The sequence below is a fragment of the Dipodomys merriami genome, unplaced genomic scaffold (genome assembly GCF_024711535.1).
Source record: "Dipodomys merriami isolate MVZ:Mamm:240054 unplaced genomic scaffold, mDipMer1.0.p SCAF_153, whole genome shotgun sequence".
In the NCBI taxonomy this organism is placed as follows: Eukaryota; Metazoa; Chordata; class Mammalia; order Rodentia; family Heteromyidae; genus Dipodomys; species Dipodomys merriami.
Genome location: NW_027202860.1, coordinates 2,250,017 through 2,272,094, shown reverse-complemented (window position 1 = coordinate 2,272,094; position 22,078 = coordinate 2,250,017). Strand labels below are relative to the sequence as shown.

At 37.4% G+C, this 22,078-nt stretch overlaps 1 protein-coding gene across 10 annotated transcripts in view; it reads right to left on the bottom strand.

The window, feature by feature from the left end:
* Positions 1 to 22,078, bottom strand: part of LOC138827290 (protein dispatched homolog 1) — a 165,460-nt gene that overhangs the window by 15,511 nt on the left and 127,871 nt on the right. For all 10 annotated transcript variants that reach the window (XM_070022790.1, XM_070022785.1, XM_070022786.1 and 7 more), the window contains 5 exons: positions 15,479 to 15,508; positions 6,073 to 6,196; positions 5,166 to 5,293; positions 4,751 to 4,848; positions 1,219 to 1,316 (listed from right to left, as the gene is read on the bottom strand). In XM_070022790.1, coding sequence (XP_069878891.1) covers positions 1,219 to 1,316; positions 4,751 to 4,848; positions 5,166 to 5,293; positions 6,073 to 6,196; positions 15,479 to 15,508 — 478 coding nt within the window. The remainder of the gene's footprint in view (positions 1 to 1,218; positions 1,317 to 4,750; positions 4,849 to 5,165; positions 5,294 to 6,072; positions 6,197 to 15,478; positions 15,509 to 22,078) is intronic.

Sequence of the window (22,078 nt, the reverse complement as noted above, 5' to 3'; positions counted from 1 at the left end):
TGTACAAATAGTCTCTCAGAATGAAGAATGGAGTAAAGCCAGAAGAGGTAGGCCTAAATAATGGAGTGATTTGGTGAGCCACTTAGTTCTTGGAAGGCACGTACCCATGTCAGCACACTGAGACTTCTGGCCTAGCGGACCTTTAAGAGTCCTTTCTACCTTTCTGTTCCATTGCTGAGGCAATGGGGGTTGGGTTGGGTTGTCAGGTTGCCCTGCTCTCAGCAGGGGATATGATTTTGTTTTTAGTCAATGATTTTCTGTTTTAGAGTTATGTTAAACACATAAGGTGTGTGTGTGTGTGTGTGTGTGTGTGTGTGTGTGTGTGTGTGTGTGTGTGTGTGTGTGTGTGTGTGTGTGTGTGTGTGTGTGTGTGTGTGTGTGTGTGTGTGTGTGTGTGTGTGTGTGTGTGTGTGTGTGTGTGTGTGTGTGTGTGTGTGTGTGTGTGTGTGTGTGTGTGTGTGTGGTGGCTATGCCCCAACAGGTCCATTAGTGAGAGAAGACAGTGGTTTCTACCAGAGAAACTGCCTCAAGAAACTGACAGCTTGTCCCAACTCAGAGGCTCACTTTAGGTCTTCGGGTGCTGACATCTGTTTGGCAGAGGAAGCATCCGTCTTCTTGGATTCCTGGTGTTTTCTAAAGCAGTAAGGTGTTTAAAGCTCCAGGCAGTCTGGATTGGATTACCACCACCATTTAGATAGGCACTAAATTTATGCCCTTTGATGTTCCCTTTCCAAGTCTGCTCCCTAAGTTCTCCTCTGAGGTCACTGGCTAGAATGACCCATTGATTGCCAAAGACACAGCCAGGCATTTAGTTACATAATTAAGATGCTAACAATATCTTGAGAGGAGAAATGTAGAGAAGAATAAAACTAGGTTAGAGAGAAAATAAAATCAAATAAGAAATGTCAGTCTTATTATCTTCAATATACATACACACAGTGAAATAACAGAAAAGATCACTATGGAGAAAGAACATGGGCAGGCAAGGGAAAGCAGTTCTTATGTAAGGAAGATGGTAGGTTTGGAAGATAGGGAAGCAGGCAGGCATGCTTTGATCTTGGGCTCTGAAAGAATACAAAGCTGGCCTGCTGGTGTATACTCATCAGTAGGTAAGCTTCTTAAGTACTTTCATCTGACCAGACACCAGGAATATAGGTATAAGTTTCACTTACATTAGCCTTATTTATGCTGAACAAATTTCAGCTGCATTTTACATACCCTGGAATTATCCACATCGCACATTGATTTAATTGCAGGTAAATTCCACAGTGTCTCCCCATCTGTGGAAGCAAATACGACTCTGGAGTATCGGTCACCTGGTGATATGAAAAAAGAAGGGGGAATGGTTTATAAATTATTCCTTTATTTGGAAAGACTGAGAATTTAAAGAAAGTTTAAGTGAGAAACCACATGGACAATTCATTAGAAGCAGGGAATTTCATGTCAATACAGAAAGAAAGCCTTTGTGTATTCACTACAGCTTAAAATTATACTAAATGTACAACAAATCTACTTCTGATTAGACTCTAATTTAGAAGAAAAAAAATCCATAAGAATTTTCAGCAGGAAATTAATCAAATGCCTCCCTCCTAATTTCTGAACATGTAGCCATAATAGTATATAAAATCAAAGAATGATACACTAGGGAATATCAGCAATGGATTAGAGGGACATTCTCCCTGGCAGCTAACAGTGGAAGAATGGTGGATCAATTTAAAGCTCTAAAATCATAGCAGACCAGAGTACTCAAGTGCTCGCCAGGATCACAGAGACCCAGGTTCTTACTGAATACAGGGCCTCTCTGGCACACCAGAGTCTAGAAAAAGTATTTTGGAAATCACATTAATACAAAACATGCTTCTCAATAAAGAGATGTGTAATATATTGGAAAGAACTTGGTCTTTGGAGTCAGATCTGTTGTAACTACATCCTGTAATTTATTACCTGTGTGCGCTTATACCTCTTACAATTTCTCTGAGCCTGCGTCCTCTTTATAAAATGCTGATAGTGACATCTTTCTAAAATGGGTGTGGGAATTAGATGAGGTGAACGAAAGCTGGTGATCTACCAGTTATTAAAAATTTTAATATATCAAATAAAATGAAGTAGATTAAGTTTATATTATCTAAAAAGCCCTACTTGCACTAATAAAATTAACTGGAAAACTTAGGGAAAAAAAAGCTTTACTACAAAGGGTTTTATTTATACTCATTAAGTTTTCTTAAGTAAAATTGAATGTAATAGCTATTGTCTCATGTAAATTGATTTTAGGTACAAAGTCAGCCCAAGGAAATAAGTATTTCTTTTACATAGAGCCCTGTAATGGCTTTCACCAAAGCAGAATCTATATCTCAGGAGACAAATATTTGATACAGACTATTGAAATATAAAATAAAAACTGTATTTTAAAGACTTGTTAATGTTCTTCCTAGATAAGATACAATCACAGATAAAGCCCTCTGTACAATACCTTTTATAATAACAAAAAATTAAAAAAAAGATTCACAGATGTTGGTTAAACCATATACAGTAATATATGTATACAAATGCAGTAATACTTCAAGAGAAATAAAGCAACCAGAAAGAACATAGAACTAACCAGAGTTTGGGGTTGGGAAGGTGGCTCAGTGGTAGAGCGCTTGTCTTGCATGCATGAGACCCTGGGTTCGATTCCTCAGCACCACATAAGCAAAAAGAAAAAAGCCGGAAGTGGCGCTGTGTCTCAAGTGGTAGAGCACTAGCCTTGAGCTGAAGAGCTGAGGGACAGCGCCCAGGTCCAGAGTTCAAGCCCCACGACTGGACCCAAAACAAAACAACAACAACAACAACAAAAAACCAGAACTAACCAGAGTTCATTTTTTCTAATATCTTTTTTGAGGAGAAGAGACAGAAAAGTAAACTTGTATTGCTTTCTAGGATCAGCATAAAATTCTACCTTAGCCACTTTCTCTGGTTACTATATAGTTAAACAGTATTCAAAATAAAAAGCCTGAGATTTGTAAAGATTTAGAAACATCAAAGATTCAAGCAGATCCTAATAAGATAGGAAAAACACATTTAAGATTGCTTTTCAGCAACAATATAAAGCTGAAACCAAAAGACCATAACTCATAGCTCAAGGCTAGCACTCTACTACTTGAGCCACAGCACTACCCCCAGCCTTTTCTGCTTATGTGGTGCTGAGGAATCAAACCCAGGGCCTCACGAATGCAAGGCAAGCACTCTACCACTAAGCCATCTTCCCAGCCCAGGTCTCAGCCTCTTAAGTAGTAGGATTACAGGTGTGAGCCACCAGCACCTGGCTCTATATTGGAAATTCTAATTACCCATAATTCCTCATTCCTAATCACTGAGGCTAATCAATGTCACACGTGTTCATCTGTACTTCCTCTATGCCTTGTGTTCCTTCTCCTGGGCAGCTGCAGAGTAACAGGCTAACTTTATGTTGCAGTAAATTTTCTCTAGTGAATTTGCTGCCAACATTCAGAGATCTGTGGTTTCACATTGAAATCTGGATTCCTGACCTATGGGAAGTTCTTGCAACATTCCAGTCATCATTTCTGTGAAGTTAAGCATTTGTTGAGGGTGAGCAGCAGCTGGTTCCTCTAGATATGACAGGTGCTTAGTGCTCCATAGCCATCACCAATTCCAACATCTTGCCCAGCTAGCTTTACTCACTCATACCATCTGCAGGCCTCTGAGGTGTTTAAGCTTTGGTTCTCTTGAGTGCATTTTATTCACCTCTCTTTCTTTAAATCATAAATAAGGCACATGAGTGTTCTTGATATCTATTTATATTTTATTGTTAGTATAAAAGTGATGTACAGAGGGATCAGAGTTACATAAGTACATTTCCTTTTGCACAATGTCACATCTCCTCTCTCTCCCAGCTTACATAATATATATATACATAGATATAGCATATATCATATATATACGTATATATCAAGTAATTTTAGGGCTCAATACAAAAATATTTACTTGTTACTTAATCTAGAAATATATAGCATAAAAGTTTGAAATAAAAGCTAGGTGTCGGTGGCTCATGCCTATAACCCTAGCTACTCAGGAGGCTGAGATCTGAGGCTCATGGTTCAAAGCCCAGCTGGGGGGTAGGGGATGGGAAGGGATGGGAAGGGGAAACAAAGGAGGCAACAATGCTTGATAAGAATTGTTCTCATTACCTTGCCCATGTAATTGTAACCCCTCTGTATGGTATTTTCACAATAAAAAAAGGTGGGGGGAAGTCCAGCTGGGGCAGGAAAGTCCATGAGACTCTTATCTCCAATTAACCACCAGAAAATCAGAAGTGGTGCTGTGGTTCAAGTGGTAGAGAGCTCACCTTGAGCTGAAGAGCTCAGGAGACAGTGCCCAGACCCAGAGTTTAAGCCCCACTACCAAAAAACAAAACAAAAAAAAACAAAACAAAAAAAAAACATTGAAGTAAGATTGGAAATTTTAGGCCAGGTGAAGAATTTTATTACATTTCACTCTTTCATAAAATTAAATACAACTGAAGTATCTTTTTCTTAATTTTCATTACAGATAAATTAAGACTAGTGGTTTCCTAATCCAGAGAAGTCTAATACATTATTTAGCTATTTAGTTAGTTAGTTATCTCCTTAAGAATGCTAAAAGTAGAGAGACTGTGTTTTTTGAGGCCACATACTTGTTAGTCTCCAGTCATACTCTGTCTTGTATACTAGGAAATCACTGAAGGGATTATTCATCTAGTATGCTATGTACTTACTTGGAACATCACAGAAAAAGCTGTCTTTATGGAAATTCCAGTCCACCTCTCTTTTTTCTCTTTCGTAATGATCATCTGACCATCTATCCTCCCGATGGCTAAAATAGAATAACAATTTGATCTTCAATAAAGTTCTAGCTATTTCAAGGCCGTAAGTATACCAGCTGAAGTACATTGTCAAAGCCACAACCTATTTAGCATCTGATCTTTACTGTAAACAACCAACATTAACTTTCTCTGAAAGAAAAAAAAAGGAAATTATTCTTCATTCTACAACAATATCTTTTTAACAACAAAGACAAGTTAAATTTAGTGGCAAAAAATTCTGAGCTTAGCATTTTACTTTAGATGTTTTCACTCAGGCAACAGAACAGGATTCAATAGGAAATATTCTTTTTCTAAAAGCAATGGTTACCTTTTGGCTTGCTCATCTGCATATTTAAAAGGATAATTTGCTAATGTTGCTTTGTATCCTGTATTTTTCACCATGTTATTCCATGTGACCAGTCGCTGGCCTATTGCAGTCCCTCTTGGTTCAAAACCCTAAGGCAAAATAGTAAAGTTTCCATTAGTGTATTTCATTTCATACTAATAGTTATAATAACAGCTTTAGAAAGCAATGCCAAAGTGATGTATAGTCTTGAACAGAAATCACAGATGTTCGTCACGGCTACTCCAGAAGTGAACTGCATTAAAACAAGATGACTCAACATGATAATGATCACCTATTTACTGTGACAAAACACTTGGATTCTTTGGTTACATATCTCAGGAAAGAGAAAAAAATTTGGCAGAAGCTTATCTTTCTAATTCATATCCAAGCAATAGCAAATGCTTAGCATTAGCTTATAAAAACTACGATCTAATTAAATTATGTTATACATTGTTATACTGTTATACAAAGAATATATAACTACCCTGGGCCATATTTTTCTCATTATTCCAGAAGAATGTTTACTTAAAAACAGACCTTGCTCTTTGTAACACTAAAATTCCTTTAACTTCTTTTTTGGGGGTTAAAAAAAACACCTTAAAGCCTTTATGAAAATATTTTCTTAGTACCCAGATTCTCCAATACATTGCTTTTTTTAATCTTAAACATGGAGATGAAGAAGCACAATTTCCAGACTTTCATGGTGAATTCCTTAACCTTATGAGAACCTGAGAATATAGACAATATAGAAAGAGTTGTAGACTTTCAAAAGACTACAGGAAGTTTAAAAAGGCATATACAACAAATACATTAAAATGCTTAATTCATGGAGATGATTTGGGGTTAAAGAAAACAGAAAAGAAAATGCTACTGGCTCCTTTCTCCTTACCAACAGTGGATCAGAGAAGTCAGGAAGCTCTGGTACTAACACTCCAACCAATGCGCAGACCACGATAAACACGGTACACATGCCCAAGACGACCACTGGCCAGTCAGCTAGCAGCGCTGCATAACTACAAAGCACAAAGAGAGCACAAAAGAAGGCCTTTGAAAAGCAAAGTTGAGGTTTTCGTTATTCATGAGAACAACTTAGTAGATCTATATATTTTAGACTAGTACAAGGTCTTTTTTTGGTCGGTCATGGGACTCGAACTCTGGGCCTGAGTGCTGTCCCTCAGCTCTTCAGCTCAAGGCTAGCACTCTACTACTTGAGCTATAGCACCACTTCTGTTTTTTTTTTTTCTGGTGGTTTACATGAAGGTAAGAGTTTCATGGACTTTCCTGCCCAGGCTGGCTTTAAACTGTGACCCTCAGATCTCAGCCTCCTGAGTAGCTAGGATTACAGGAGTGAGCCACTGGCACCTGGCCCAAGTACAAGTTCTTATCAATAAATAGGAATTTAAATGTTTCTATCACCAAATAGGATTATAAATATTTATATATAACTATGGTAGGTTTCAAAAGCATTGTATTTTCATCATATATCACATGCTATTGAGATTCAGAATAACATTTGTATTTGGCAAGTTATATGCATATTTTTTACATGCATATTTATGCATGTGTCAAGAAAAAACAGAAATGCCACCCTTCATAAGTGAAGAGAATCCATCCTTTCTGTAGTCTCTTCCAGAATTTTTGTTGGTTATCATTTCTGTTCTCCATACTTTTACTCTCTGTTCTTTAAAAAGATATTAGTCTATAAACAAATTCATATAGTGTAAAACTGAAAAAGCAAATACTTCCCCTAAGCCTCTATCTTTCCTTCCAACTAAAACTATAATGAACATATTCACCAGATCATGAATTCCATAGCTCAAAGATGCCTGTTTGTTTATGAAGTGTCAGTTCCTATTCTAGTACCTTGTGGGAGGTGCTTGATAATAGCAATCAATAAATGAACACATCCCTGGATCCTCAGCACCTTCACCCTTCCACTCTCTAGCCACTGTGGTCTAGCTCCAGTCTCTTCCTATAGCTCAGAAGCTTCTCCTATCCTGGCTCTTTTTTCCAGACCTTTCCCAGACTCTCACACTCTTCCTTCTGCGAAGTCCTGGGCTAAGCCTTATTATTTGACACCTCCAGGCTTTAATAGGAACTGTATGTGCTCCACAGAAGCTGATTAAAATGAACTTTGTCTAAACTTCAAAGTGTATCCAAAAACTCTCTAGTTTCTCAAGTAAGTCTTCCTTCCCTCTCACCCTCCCTTTTCCCTCTCTCTCTCCCGCCCTCTTTGCACCGCCCCCCCCCCCCCCCCCCCAGCATTTGAACCATAGCACCACTTCCAGCTTTTCTGGTCATTTATTGGAGATAAAAGTCTCACAAACATTCCTCCTGGGTTGCCTTTGAACCACAATTTCAGATCTCACCCTCCTGAGTAGCCAGTATCACAGGTGTAAGCTACCGGTGCCTGGCTATTTCTTGAATCTTTATTAGGAGAAAATCCTAAAACACTTAACTCATGGACCTGTATTCTCAAATTCTCAGGAATGTTATCCCATTTGGTTACTGTTATGGTTAGTTTTGGTTCATTTGAACAAGATTTCTTACTCATGTATTTTGCAATTTATTTTTTTCTAAATCATGCTACATTTACAAACAAGGCTGATGAATATGTGTGTGTATGTATATGCTACTGTATGTCTCTAAGAATAGACTGAATTTTTTAATTAAATAAAATTGCAAAATTAACAAATTTATCAATATATTAATTACAAATCTTAGATTTTGTATTTGTTTCATTTTTTAATTGTCAAAGTGATGTACAAAGGGGTTATAGTTACATAATTAAGGTTATAAACTTGTTACTCCTTCCCTCAATTTTCTCCTATTTTCTCTACCCCTCCCCCCTGGCAACCTCAAGTTGTTTTATATTCTGTTTTCTTAGTGTCACAGCTCTGGCTTTGTGGGTATATTTATTTCAAACTCTAATTGCAATAAGGGATTTAAAATGTAATTATGCTTCAAGGGACTTGGCACAGGTACCTATTACTACTGTTCTTTTAAAGCAATTTTATAAAAATAATAATAACAACTTGTACTCAGTGGCATATTTGTGGTTGCTGTGTCATTACCATCTCATTAATTATTATGTTCACCTTACTGATAAAACAGAGGCACAAAGAGGTTAAAGGAGAAGTTCAAAATCATAGAACTAAGATCCTAGTTAGTGTGGTTTTAGACTCTGTCTCTTAACTACTATGCTTTCATCTTGCTCTTCAAACACAAGAGAAGGTAAAGACTAATGTGAAAGTAAAATTGTTCCAATGTCTATATCCTCATGTTCACAATTAAAGCTTCCTAGTGCCACTAACAGTTACTTCTTTATGCACAATCACAAAACTATAGAATGCCCAGTTTAACATTATTTACTTGACTTCCAATTCTGGAGCTAAAAACTCATTATGGAAAAATTATACTAGGTAAGATAACTATTTAAGAACTGTGAACAAAACCATCTCAATCACATTTATGCTAGCCACAGCTTTTACACTGTAGGAACAAACCCAATACACACAAAACAACAGCAACAAAAACAAACAACCCTCTTCTTGGGCTGGGAATGTGGCTTAGTGGCAGAGTGCTTGCCTAGCATACATGAAGCCCTGGGTTCCATTTCTCAGTACCACATAAATAGAAATAGCCTGAAGTGGTGCTATGGCTCAAGTGGTAGAGTGAAAGCCTTGAGCAAAAGAAGCTCAGGGACAGTGCACAGGCTCTGAGTTCAAGCTCTAGGACTGACAAAAAACAAACAAACAACAACAACAAAAACCCAAAACCCAATCAAATCCCCTTCTCCCTTTATTTCCTCCTCCACTATGTTCACACTATGATGAAAATGACTGGTTTTGAAGCAATGAAATCCTTTATGGTAGCATATTTGAGGCTTTCTGTTTATTATTTTATACTTTAAAAAGAGTATTTTTACATTTTAGACTAATAGAGTATCAGAACTGTGAAATGAAAATGGCTTCAGGTCTATATGATTATTCATTATACTTGTTTTAAGTGAATCTGTTTTCTTTTAAATGAATAGAACTTACAACCATGTTATCAATAGAGGGCAAGGGGCTCCACATTACTTATTTTTCATACTATGGTGTAATTTACCCATATAATAGCTTTTTGTTTGTGTTCTTGCAGAATGGGCACACACATGCATAGCAACCTGAAAAACCTCTTTCAGTAATTGCTTTGCTTCCCTTTGAAAACATTTGGTTTTGATTTTACAGTGCTGCTATATACCACATACGTGCACTGACTACATATGGAAATTTTATGGCATTAGTGACTTCAGCACATTTCTTCTAAACACATTTAACCTTACTATATTACAAGTCAACTTCCTCACACAACAGATGTTTCACACGCTGGCCTTTCCTAGACGATTGTTCACAGTTGAGAACGGTATCACCATCCTGAGTACATAGAGCACTATGGGGGAGGGGATATGCCCAACCATTCATTGGATGAAAGTTCCTCCTAAATACTACACAATTGCTGTGACTATTTCTGTTCTACCTGACATCTATATTAAGATGGGCTATCACTGTGGGCACTACATGAAAACCAGTTTCATGTACAAAATGAAATCCAGACAAAGGCTGAAATATCAAGATATAAACTAATAAAATGGAAGAAGTAAAGGAAATTTAAAATGGCCTATAAATCTTACTACTATATTATTTTTTTCTAAAAATAATAACTTTACTTCTGGTGAGTCTGGGCCTAAGGTATATCTTAAAAAATGCCTGCATATTATGTTCTTTGAAAAGTGAACCATATGTGCATTAGGACAATGTTCTAAAATAGCCTTCCTTTTACTATAATACATCCATCCTTCTGTACCTCAGCCCACCCACCTGCTCTAATTTGGGCACTATTTAGATAATAACACGATGTAACTGTGTAATAGCTCTCTGGAATACCTGGGGATTTGTAAAGAGTCATTTTTTCAGTGAATGGTGGCTGTGCTCCTGAGGGCTTGCAGCTCTACCCAGGGCACTATTATATACAAGTTCCCCTCATCTTTTCAGTTGGCTAGTTCTCAGATAGAACACATTGCTGAAGGATTCATCCTCCTTTTACAGGAAGAAGAAATAGAGGTAGAGAGGTAGCAGATGACTTAAATGTGTCTGTGGTTACACTATTAAAGTAGGTAGTGGGCATGTTGTTCCAGCTGTCACTGCTGTACTGGGTTAGTTTACAATGGAAAGACCCTCAAACACACTCATTCTTTCCAGCCACCTTACTATTCTGGGAGAAGATCAGAAACAACTGTTAAATAAACCAAATGTCTTATAGAGCCAACTTATATTAGCTAACAGTAAAGAGTCTGTTCTAAATTGGCCACTTATATATTACAATAACATCCTCAACAGTAAATTTTCCACTTTTTGTTGTCAATTTAAAAACTCTTCACTGGGCAGTGGTGGCTCATGCCTGTAATCCTAGCTACTCAGGAGGCTGAGATCTGAGGATCATAGTTCAAAGCCAGCCTGGGCAGGAAAGTAGTTTGTGACACTAAGTCTTATCTCCAATTAACCACCAGAAGACAGGAAGTGGCACAGTGGCTGAAGTGGAAGAGTGCTAGCCTTGAGCTGAAGAGCTCAGGGACAGCGCCCAAACCCAGAGTTCAAGGCCCACAACAGACCCCCAAAAAACCCAAAAAACCCCAAATCCAAAACTTTCTTCTTTCCCTCCTTCCCTTGGAACAGACAGCCATTGCTTCTTTGAGTGTTAAGTGCCTTTAACTGGAGGCCCACTTTTCCTGGTCAATAGCCCAAAACTTCAACTTCTCTTAACTTGCCCTTTGCTCTCCTGTCTCTTCTGACTGCCTAAACCAATGGATAGTCATTGGTTTCCAATTCTCCTGAGCAATGTTAAAAACTATCCCTTCCTTCCTAAATCTCTTTTCCCTTGGTTTATTCCTTTCCCTCACCCTTAATAATGCTTCCTGATTCCTCCTGTCTCTTAAGGCTGGGCCTTTCAAAATGTTTCTACTCACATTGTTTTCAGTGGTATCAACCATTAATAAAATGTGAAGAATGGCCACAGTTGGAAAATTTTCACACACATAAAATATGGTATAACTCATTCTGGTTAAGTAATCAATCCATCTGACAGCTAGCATTAAATAGTAAATTTGCAAAGTATTCTGTGAATACAAAGATGGAAGATGTGCTGGGAAGGGATGTGAAGGGTAAACAAAGGAGGAGGCTGCAATGCTTGGTAAGAAATGTATGCATTATCCTGCCCACGTAATTGTAACTCCTCTGTACAGTATGTTCACAAATAAAATAAAATTAAATTAAAAAAAAAAAGATGGAAGATGTGGATCTTGCCTTCAAGGAACCTACAATCTAATCAGATAGGTCTATAAGGACCTACAAAATCAGGAAAAAAGAGATGTTATTTTTAGAGTATAATTAGAATGCTTTAGAAATTAAATAAACAAATAGATATTTCTGGCTTGAGTAGGTGGAACAATTAGGAAAGGCTTTTTAAAGAAGCTATATTTATATTTAGATATATAAGAAATTAATATTAAAAATATCAATCTGAGAACAAATGTAAATATTTTTCAAATTCTTTATTGTGATTAAATGATTACATAATTTCCTAAATTTCACAGTATTGTGGGATAGTGATGCTTAATTAAAGTCACAAACACGTTCTGACTTTCATGGGGCCAATTGTCTATTGTGGTCTATAACATTTATGAGTTCTATGAGCTTTGACAATACAGTTATTTCTTCCACATTGGGTGATAAGTACATTTCTTTTGTTTTGCATTGTGTCAACTGTTCCTTCTTTCATACTCATTCCCTCCCTACCATCGTTGCTTAGTTTGTTTTGATCAATGTCCAGTGCAGCTGATGGGTCCCGCTGTTGTATGTTTTTCCCTGATTCCCTCCAGTTCTGTGTTGTCGTCCTGGTTTCCCTCCCATGTGCACATATATACCATATATGTGATCGCAGCATGGGGTTATTTAGTAGTGATTCGACCAGATGAGTGGAAGTCCTTTGTTTCTTAAGCCTTGTTAACTTAGTCGTATCACCTTACGTTTTGGATTTAACATCCACTTATCAGGGAGACCATGTGCTGTTTGTCTCTTTGTTCTTGGCTTACCTCGCTCAACATGATTTCTTCTAGCTCCATCCATTTCCCTGCAAATGCCATTATTTTGTCCTTTCTAATGGTTGCATAATATTCCACTGTATGTAGATAGCACAATTTTTGGATCCATTCATCTGAAGTTGGGCATCTGGGTTGTTTCCATATCCTGGCTATTGTGAACAGTGCTGCAATAAACATGGAGGTGCATGTGTCCTTGTATACTGGTTCCTGTTGTTCAGGATAGATGCCTAGAAATGGCTTGGCTGGGTCATAAGGGAGGTCAATATTTAGCTTTCTGAGGACCCTCCAGACTGCTTTCCAAAGTGATTGTATAAATGTACATTGCTGCCAGCAGTGTAATAGGGTTCCTCTTTCTCCACATCCCATCCAGCATTTGTCATTGGCTGACTTTAGGATGTGGGCCATTCTGACTGGGATAAGGTGGTATCTCAGGGTTGTCTTTATTTGCATTTACTTTACAACCAGGGATAGTGAACATTTCCTCATGTATTTCTTTGCCATTTTTATCTCTTCTTCTTCTTTTTGCCCATTTAGTAATTGGTTTGTTAGGTTTGGGAGGGATTAGTTTCTTGAGTTCCCTGCATATACTGGATATTAATCCCTTGTCTGATATATTGCTGGTAAATATTTTTCCACAGTTAGTTAGTTGTCTTTCTAGCTTGGTTGCTATAACTTTAGCTGTGCACAAACTTTTTTATTTTAAGGTAGTCCCATTTGTCGAGTCTCTCTCCGATTTGTTGTGACCGTGGGACTCTGTTCAAGAAGTTCCTGCCTGTGCCTGTAAGTTCAAGTGTCTCTCCTACTCTGTCCTGCAGTAGTTTCAGACATTTAGGTTTGATGTTAAGGTCTTTAATCCATTTTGAGTTGATGTTGGTGCATGGTGATAGGCTGGGGTCCACTTTTAGTTTTCTGCATGTGGCCTCCTAGTTTTCCCAGCATCAGTAGTTGAAGAGGCTGTGTTTCTTCCACTGTATATCTTTGGCTCCTTTGTCAAATATCAGCTGACTGTAGGCATGTGGTTTTAGTTCTGGATCTTCTATTCTATTCCATTGGTCTTCTGGGTCTGTTTTTGTGCCAGTACCATGCTGTCTGTGTTATTATGGCTCTATAGTAGAGTTTGAAGTCCGGCATTGAGATCCCTCCCATGTTGTCTTTTTTGCCTAGAATTGTTTTGACTATTCTAGGTCTTTTGTTGTTCCATATGAATTTTTGGACTGTCTTCTGTATTTCAGAAATGTATATCATTGGGATTTTAATAGGACTTGAATTTGTATATTAATTTTGGCAGTATGGCCATTTTCACTATATCAAGTCTGCCTATCCAAGAGCATGGAAGGTCTTTCCATTTCTTGGTGTCCTCTGTAATTTCTTTCTTCAAGTTTTTATAGTTTTCATTAGATAGTTCTTTTCCATCTTTGGTTAATTCCTAAATATTTTATTAATATTAAAAATATCAATCTGAAAACAAATGTAAAATTTTTTAAAGAAAAAAATAACTTGTTTGCATTTCCTGGAGTTCATTTCAATAAATATTACTTTCTATGATCAGAGGCACGTACCTTGTGTTCCTCCCCTGAGAGTCTCTTCCTTTGGGCTCACTGTGTGTGAGGTCTAAACTCAAGCAAGCAAATCTTGTATAAACTCAAGCAAGCCTTTCTTGAGAAATGAATTATTTTTCTCAATGACATGCTTAGTCATCTATCTCTTCTATTTATATTTTTCAATTTTTTTAAAAAATAGAAGTAGTTAAAGTGTGGTATTTAGGTATAGTACAAGGAATATTATTAGGGCTTAAAACAGAAGAAATTCTAACACATGCTATGACCTAGAAGACATTAAGCTAAAGACATTATGCTAAGTAACATAAGTTTGTCACACACTCACACACATACAAACACACAAAACAACCAAACACAGAAACAAAAAGCCCTCAAAATCTGGGTAACTAAACTCTTATAGAAAGAAAAAGCAGAATGGTGGCAAGAGGAAACAGGATAGAAATTCAGTTTCATAAGGCAAGAAAAGTTCATCTTTACATAAACATGGATGATGGGATGCTTGCACAACAATGTAAACACACGTAATGCCACCAGACTGGAGTCTCTTAGAAACGGTGAAAGTAAGGGTGCTCTCAGTTGGTAAAGTGCCTCCCTGGGCATGCTAAAAACTTTGGTTCAACTTCCAACAATGTGTACACAACACACACACACACACACACACACACACACACACACACACACACACAGAGAGAGAGGTTAAAATGCAATTATGTTTTAACTACAACTTAAAAATATCATTTTGCATAAAAGCAAGGTTTACTGATGAAAATTTATGTAGTAATTTTGCTCTAATGAGATAACTCTCTTAAGGAAGGTTTTGAAGTCATGAGCATGTGAATTCTTTAGCAACTTAATTTCAAAGTTCATTTGGAATTTCTTATATATAATGCCACTATAACTGAGAGGACATTTGATAATTTTTTGTGTTCAGAAATATATCCATTTTAAATTTTCTCTAACTAATATATGAACCTTAAAATTGTCCATATGAAATAATACAGTCATTTTAATATGGCCACAGTACTTTTAGAAAAAACAAATAGTTCATTTGAAATGAACTATCATGAATTTAAGTCATGGTGGTTAACAGAACAGTATCCCTCAACAAATACAATTATGAAAAGCCTATTTATTACAAGCACTACAAAATAAGTAAACAAATATAAATGATTAAACACAAAGAGAATTTAAAGCCTAAAAAAATCCATCATAACATTTAGAATACTTTGGGAGATATGGGATTCTTCAAGCAGTTAATTCACAGATAATTTATTTTCCTTTCATAAAAAATATAAATGAAGGGTCTGGGAAGGTAGCTCAGTGGTAGAGTGCTTGCTTTGTATGCATGTGGCCCTGTGTTCAATTCCTCAGCACTACATTAACAGAAAAAGCCAGAAATGGCACTGTGGCTCAAGTAGTAGAGCACTATAGCCTTGAGCTGAAGAGGTGAGGGACAGCGCGCGCACGCGCGCGCACACACACACACACACACACGAAGAAGGTGGGAAGAGCATGAAAATGTGGGGAATCAGGAAACAGGAGGGGGGGAAATGTTACTGAGTTTATCATTTAATAAGATAACCAAATTAGTTTACCTTTTTGGTAACTTGAAAGGTCTGGATGGCCTGGAAAAAAATAAACAAAGGCAAATTAATCAGAAACAAAGCCTCATATCATACATACAAGCACATGATAGAGACTTAGATAGGCTATGAACAGTTTACTTGTCAGTTCTCCTATGAAGAATCCCAGAAGGGTTAAAATACACAACCATTTGGAAGCCGTTAAGCATGTGTGGACTGAACACTGCTAGCTGGCCACAGTGCACTCTAGTAGACAAATGCTCCAGGGGCTACAAGGGAGGCAGTACCTTCCTGGACCAAACCTGAATCCCCAGCTCCTAATGGACTCAAAGCTTCCCCAGCTTCCAGTTAAAAGATCCGTTCTCCTTTCCACCAACAAACTTCTCATCTCCAATCTAAACTTCCAATCCAAGCCATTTCCTTATTCATTAAGGGAATCCCAACACTTAAGAACAAACACAAATACTCAATTCCATTTTCAAGATACCAGCTGTCCTTGTATCTTACCTCTCAGTTTTTAATATCAATATCACAATCTGTTCCAAAGAATATGAGCTTGCATTTCAAATCATGTCTTTCCCAGGCTGTGCTATTACTCCCTCTCATTCTTCGTACCCTGCTACCCAAATATATAGCACAAATTTGAAGAAATTCCAATCTGAGCATAGTGGATATAATCCCAAACTGTAATCTCAGCACACAGGAGACTGAAGCAGGAAGATTATGAGTTTGAGGCCAGCCTGGGCTACATGGTGAGACTTGTCTAAAAAATAACTTAGTTGGAACTTCCAAAGTCTTTATGCCTACCACATCATTCCCCCTATTTACTGGCCTGGTGAGTTTTCAAATGAACAAAATCTACTACTTATGTTTTACTATTCCCAGTATTGTGATTCCCACAGTGTGATCTGAAGAGCACTGAGAGTTTCTGAAACCATTTCATGGGATTTGTAATGGCTCTTGTCCAGTATATATCTGTGTAAGCCCAAATCTCCTCCACATACTTCATAAATTTCAAACAATACATTGTCTGCCATATGAGAATCTGCTGCCACACATCACAGCTTGACAGAAATACAAAATGACACCAATCTCACTGAACTGTTTGATATAATTATTTTTCATGAAAAATGTTGTTAACATGTAATAAGCCTATTATTTTTAATGAGTTAAATAATTTAAAAAATTTCAGCTTCATAGCAATATGGTACATGTCAGGAACAACCCATATAAACAGAAATTCTTTGGAGTAATTGAGTGACCTGAAATCTTCTACTTCAAGCCATTACTCCTTCCACAGGTCAAACCTTACTTTGGAATTCTTGAAGTTCTCTTTCTTACTTTTCTTGCCTATTTATATTTTTTAGGATACACACATTCATGCCTAAAAAATTATTTATCTGGGGCTGGGAAGGTGGCTCACTGGTAAAGCACTTGCCTTGCATGCTTGAGGCCCTGGGTTCGATTCCTCAGCACCACATAAGCAAAAAGAAAAAGCCAGAAGTGGCACTGTGGCTCAAGTGGTAGAGTGCTAGCCTTGAGCTGAAGAGCTGAGGGGCAGCGCCCAGGCCCAGGGTTCAGGCCCATGACCGGACCCAAAAAAATAAAAAAATAAAAAAATAAAAATAAAATTAAAAAAACATTATTTATCTAACTCCAGCTGTAATTATGAATGAGACTAAAAGTGTTCCTACCTTTTGCATTTTAGAATACTTTGTATTAGTCTGTTTAAATGGAAGATGCAGATGTTGCATATTTCATGCTTTATTGCATGTTAGCATGATGATTCTAAGCCCATTAAAAGTATCAGAATCAAGACTTGCCACAATTTCAGAGATTGCAAGCTCTAGAAAGAATTTTAGAGAAAACACACTCCAGTTCTTTTCCAGTTCCATTTTTAGAGACCAGTCGGTTTCCCTTTGGTCACTCAGGACCTCAGCTGGTATGTAGGTGAGTGGAAGTGTGCAGACAGGGGAGAGCACTTGGTTCGTTGCATGAAGCAAACAGACAACCATGGGGCTGGGTGAAGGACTTGGAAGCATGCTCTATACCAAGTGCCCTGGAGAAACTATGAAGCACATTTAGCCTTTTGAATAAATCTACCAAAGAACTTCCAAAGGCAAATATAATTATACAATGATTTCTTAATATAACAGTACTATTGAGCTATAATTCACATACCACACATTTCCTCCATTTCAAGTGTATCATTAAATGATTTAAAAAAATATTTTCATGGAATTAGACAACCATTACCCCAACTACACAGAGACTTTGAAAGTATATGCTGTCTGGACACTGAGGTTAATGCTATTACTGAGCTATTAGAAAAAGCTTACTTTCACAGAGGGAGAGTAAGGCACATAACAAGATTATGTATAGAAATCATTTCTACCTATAATCTTAATTTTTCACTCCCAGTTTTCCAGCTAGACAGATTTTCAAAGGTACTTCTTGGATTTCCATGGGCAGTTAACACATTTTGCTATTCTTAGAACTCAAATATTAACTCTGATACACGATGCTGGATTATATTATACTAGGTATTTAAAATGAGTGTTTGCTGTTTGATGCATAAACATTCTCTGAGAAGTTCATGGATCTGTTGTGACTGGTTTAATCCCTAGAGATGCAAACAGCTATGGATTCATCACATTCTTTCTGTTTGAGCAAAGATTCACTTAATGTTACATTTGTGACAATATGTAGAGATTGTCAACATCATTTGAAAAAGAAAAATTGAGGCTACCACAAAGATACCTCTTGGGAAAACATCAGATCCCTTTGAAGTTCCTACACTAATGGACACGAGAAACAGATGTTGGAAACACCCAAACCACACTGCAGGTAGAGCATGAAACCTGGTTGATTTACAGCTGCCTTTTTAAAATCTGTTTGTGTTTCTCTTCTTAGAAAACACATGTGAATGGGGGGTAAAGCAAGGAAATCATCCCAAACTTTCCTAGATCAAAAGTAGTCTCTATTTGTAAAATCTGTCAGATTTGCTTCTTTTAATATCTTTTTAATATAAAGACCTACTAGATGATCTTCACTTTAACTGTGTTAATTAACAACTTTAGTGAAAGAAAATAAACCTAACCCTCTATTAGACAGAAAAACCATCTTCTATCCCCAGGGTCAAAAAAAGCTGTCTTCATCCCAAATGGTCAAAATGGTGTCAGCTCCCACCCAGCCAAACAAACAAACCCAAACAAGCAATAATTATTGTAAGTGCAATCTTTGCCTGTTCCTTTTTTCCTTAGGGATTTAGTTATTTCATCATTTCATGTGGAGAAAAAGCCTATGAATAGTGACCTTTGCATGTTCCCAACTTACTCCCACAGACTGTGGCTGAGATAAGCTGGGGTTGTACACAATCCCCTGACAGCAGACTACAACAGTCACTTTTTCCCACTCAAGAAAGAATTTCTGTAGGCAAGCAGTGCTAGTCACATTATTTTAGAGCTAAGCTCAAATCTGCTTTAGAAAAAAAGCACTTACAAACTCAAGTACTCATAGTAATAAATTGTCCCTGGCACTTCACGCTTGAGACCAGTTACAGCAGTTGAGAACCTTGGCCCCTGTACTCTGATGACCAGTGAACTGTGGTATGTGCACATATGTCACTCAGGGAACAACTAATGAGACTGTAAAGTTCTCAGAAAGAGTGGGAGGCACAGTGTGCTGAGATAATGGGAGGACATACAGAGGACAAGGGAAATTGTTGGAAAGGTAATAGAAAAAAAGAAATTTAAGAAGAGAAAAGTTAACAGGAAATTGACAAAAAGGGTGGAAAAGTTATAAATGGTCTTTCTTCATGACTTTCACTTTTTTCTCTTCTAATCATTTTTGGGAAGACTGAGGGAAACTGTAGGAAGAAGGGAATAAGAATACTGAAACATAAAGACTTCCCTTCAGTCTGAAGGATTCTATTCTTGACTCACCTGCAGAATTAATACTAAGGGACAGCGTTAGGGTTGTAAGTTCTAACTAGCTCTTCATTTTTTAAATTAATTGATTGATTAAATTTAGTTTTTAATTGTTATTATAGTTGCCTTGTTTTTTTGTTCTTGTTTTGTCTTTTATAGCTTTATTTTTCTCTCCCAGAGCTGAGGACTGAATTCAGAGCCTTGCATTTGTCTGGCAAGTACTCTTCCACTGAGCAAAATCTCTTAATTGTTTTTATAAAGTTGATGTACAGAGGGGTTACAGTTACTTAAGTCAGTTAATGAGTACATTGTTTTCTGGACAATATTACCTCTTCCCTCCTTCTCTCCCAATTTTTCCCTCCCGTCCCCACCCACAAGTTATATAGTTCATTTTCAACATAGTGCTTAGTGAGTACCACTGCTGTATTTGTTTACGCCCAGCTAACTCTTTCTCACATTCAGGAAAATGAAGCCTATGAGAAATGGCTTTTTATGTTTCTAAACAACTAAGATGCAAAGAAAGAAATACACTCTGAACTTACAGCAGTCATAAATGAAAGCACATTTGAGTCTCTGTAGTCATACACTGGATTGTGCCACACTGTCTTTTGTAAGGGGACACTCTGCAAGTAATAACTACAGTACTTTACTGGGATGTTAGGAAGAAAATATCTCAAAATAACAAATCCACAGTTTCATGAACATACTTTACAAGATTTCCAACAAAAACAAAGCCATTCTTCATCATTAAGTATTTCCATGAATCATCACCGGCACACTTGGGCTTTATCGTGACTGTGAAACAGATATCCTGAGATAAGCTAAGCTTGGACTCAAAGCCATTTTTCATGCACCAGAGCTAAATGTTTATGGTCTGTGTCAAGTGATGTAAAGTACGACATTAACCACAACTCCTTGCGTAATGCATTTCCTGAATGCTTAAGAGATGTCGACTTCAAAGTGCTGCTTATCATGATGTCTAGAAAAAAGTGAACTGAGGCCCAACTCCTATGCCAAATAAGCTAGAAGGGAGGAAAAGGCTGGCAATGGGAGGTTCAAATTTAAAGAGCACCTGATAAACACCAAATATTTTGTAAAAATTAGAGAAAAGAAGTTTAGCATATACTTAATAAATACTGTGAATATGAAGAAATCACTGTTAAAAGAACAGCAAACTTGAAATCAACTGACGAGGGGCTGGGAAGATGGCTCAGTGGTAGAGTGCTGGCCTTGCATGCCTGAGGCCCTGGGTTCGATTCCTCAGCACCACATAAGCAGAAAAAGCTGGAAGTGGTGCTTGGCTCTAGTGGTAGAGCGCTAGCCTTGAGCTGAAGAGCTGAGGGACAGCACCCAGGCCCAGAGTTCAGCCCCCATGACTGGCAAAAAAACAAAAAACAAAAAAAACAAACAAAAAAAATCAACTGACGAGAGGTAGATTTTGAATCTGGGCCTTAAAATTTGTCAGTTGCATGATCTTTGTTTTTGGTGGTACAGGGGATTTAAACTCAAGATTTCACAATTGCTAGGCTGGAGTTTTACCACTTGAGCCTCACTTCAAGCCTTGCTTTTTGCTGGCTAACTTGAGTGCTGTCCTGTAAACTTTTCTGCCTGGGCTAGCTTTAAACTATAATCCTCCAGATCTCGGCCTCCTGGTTATCTGGGATTATAGGCATGAGCCACCAGTGTCTGGCTTCTTGAATGATCTCAAGTTCTACTACTTTCTCTGGATATAGTATTCGAGCATCAGTTAAGGAAATAAGTACAGAAGACTCATGTAGAATAGAAGTGTAACATCATCTCTTTACTCATAAGCACTAGAAACCTGCAGGCTTGACTTTATAAAAGTCAATGATACTTGCTCATAGCTGAATATAAAATAGGAAACTAGTAAGACCTTTACCAGTTTAGTCAGAGATTAAAAATATAAACACATCCAGGAGATGGAATCACGTGGCTTTTTTCCCTTGTATTTTTTTAAAATCTCATTTGTTTGTTAGTATTTGTCTTCGAGAGGGTAAAGGGGACACAGAAATGAGGGACAAAAGGTGAACAAATTGCAGCAGTGGTACTCTCTATATAGAAAATGAATTATACAACTGTGGACAGGGAAAAACTGGGAGAGAGCAAGGGTGACATTGACTTATATAACTGTAAGCCCTCTGTATATCACCTTTATAATAATAATAATAACATCTGCTAATTTTCAATTTTTAATGTCTACATTTTGCTCAGTGTAAGAACTATCATTTAAGATCAAACTTATAAGAACCATAATCTTTCTTCTTTTTCTTTCTCCTTCCTCCCTTCCCGCCCCTCCCCCCCTTTTGGTATTGCTCCTAAAGCTTGAACTCAGGACCTGGACTCTGTCACTGAGATTTTTTGCTCAAGGCTAGCACTCTATCACTTGAACCACAGCTCCACTTATGGTGTTACAGTGGTTGATTAGAAATCAGAATCTCACAGTCTTTCCTGCCCAAACTGGCTTCAAACAATGATCCTCAGATCTCAGCGTCCTGATTAGCTAGGATTACAGATGTGGCACTGGACACTACTCATCTTCCTTGACTTTATTTCTCACAGTTTGAATTACTTTGCCCTTACAAAATTACTTAGTATTGTATAAGGTTGAATCTGGAAGGTTAAAAGTCATATCTGTTAAACAACAACAACAACTTGGGGAGAG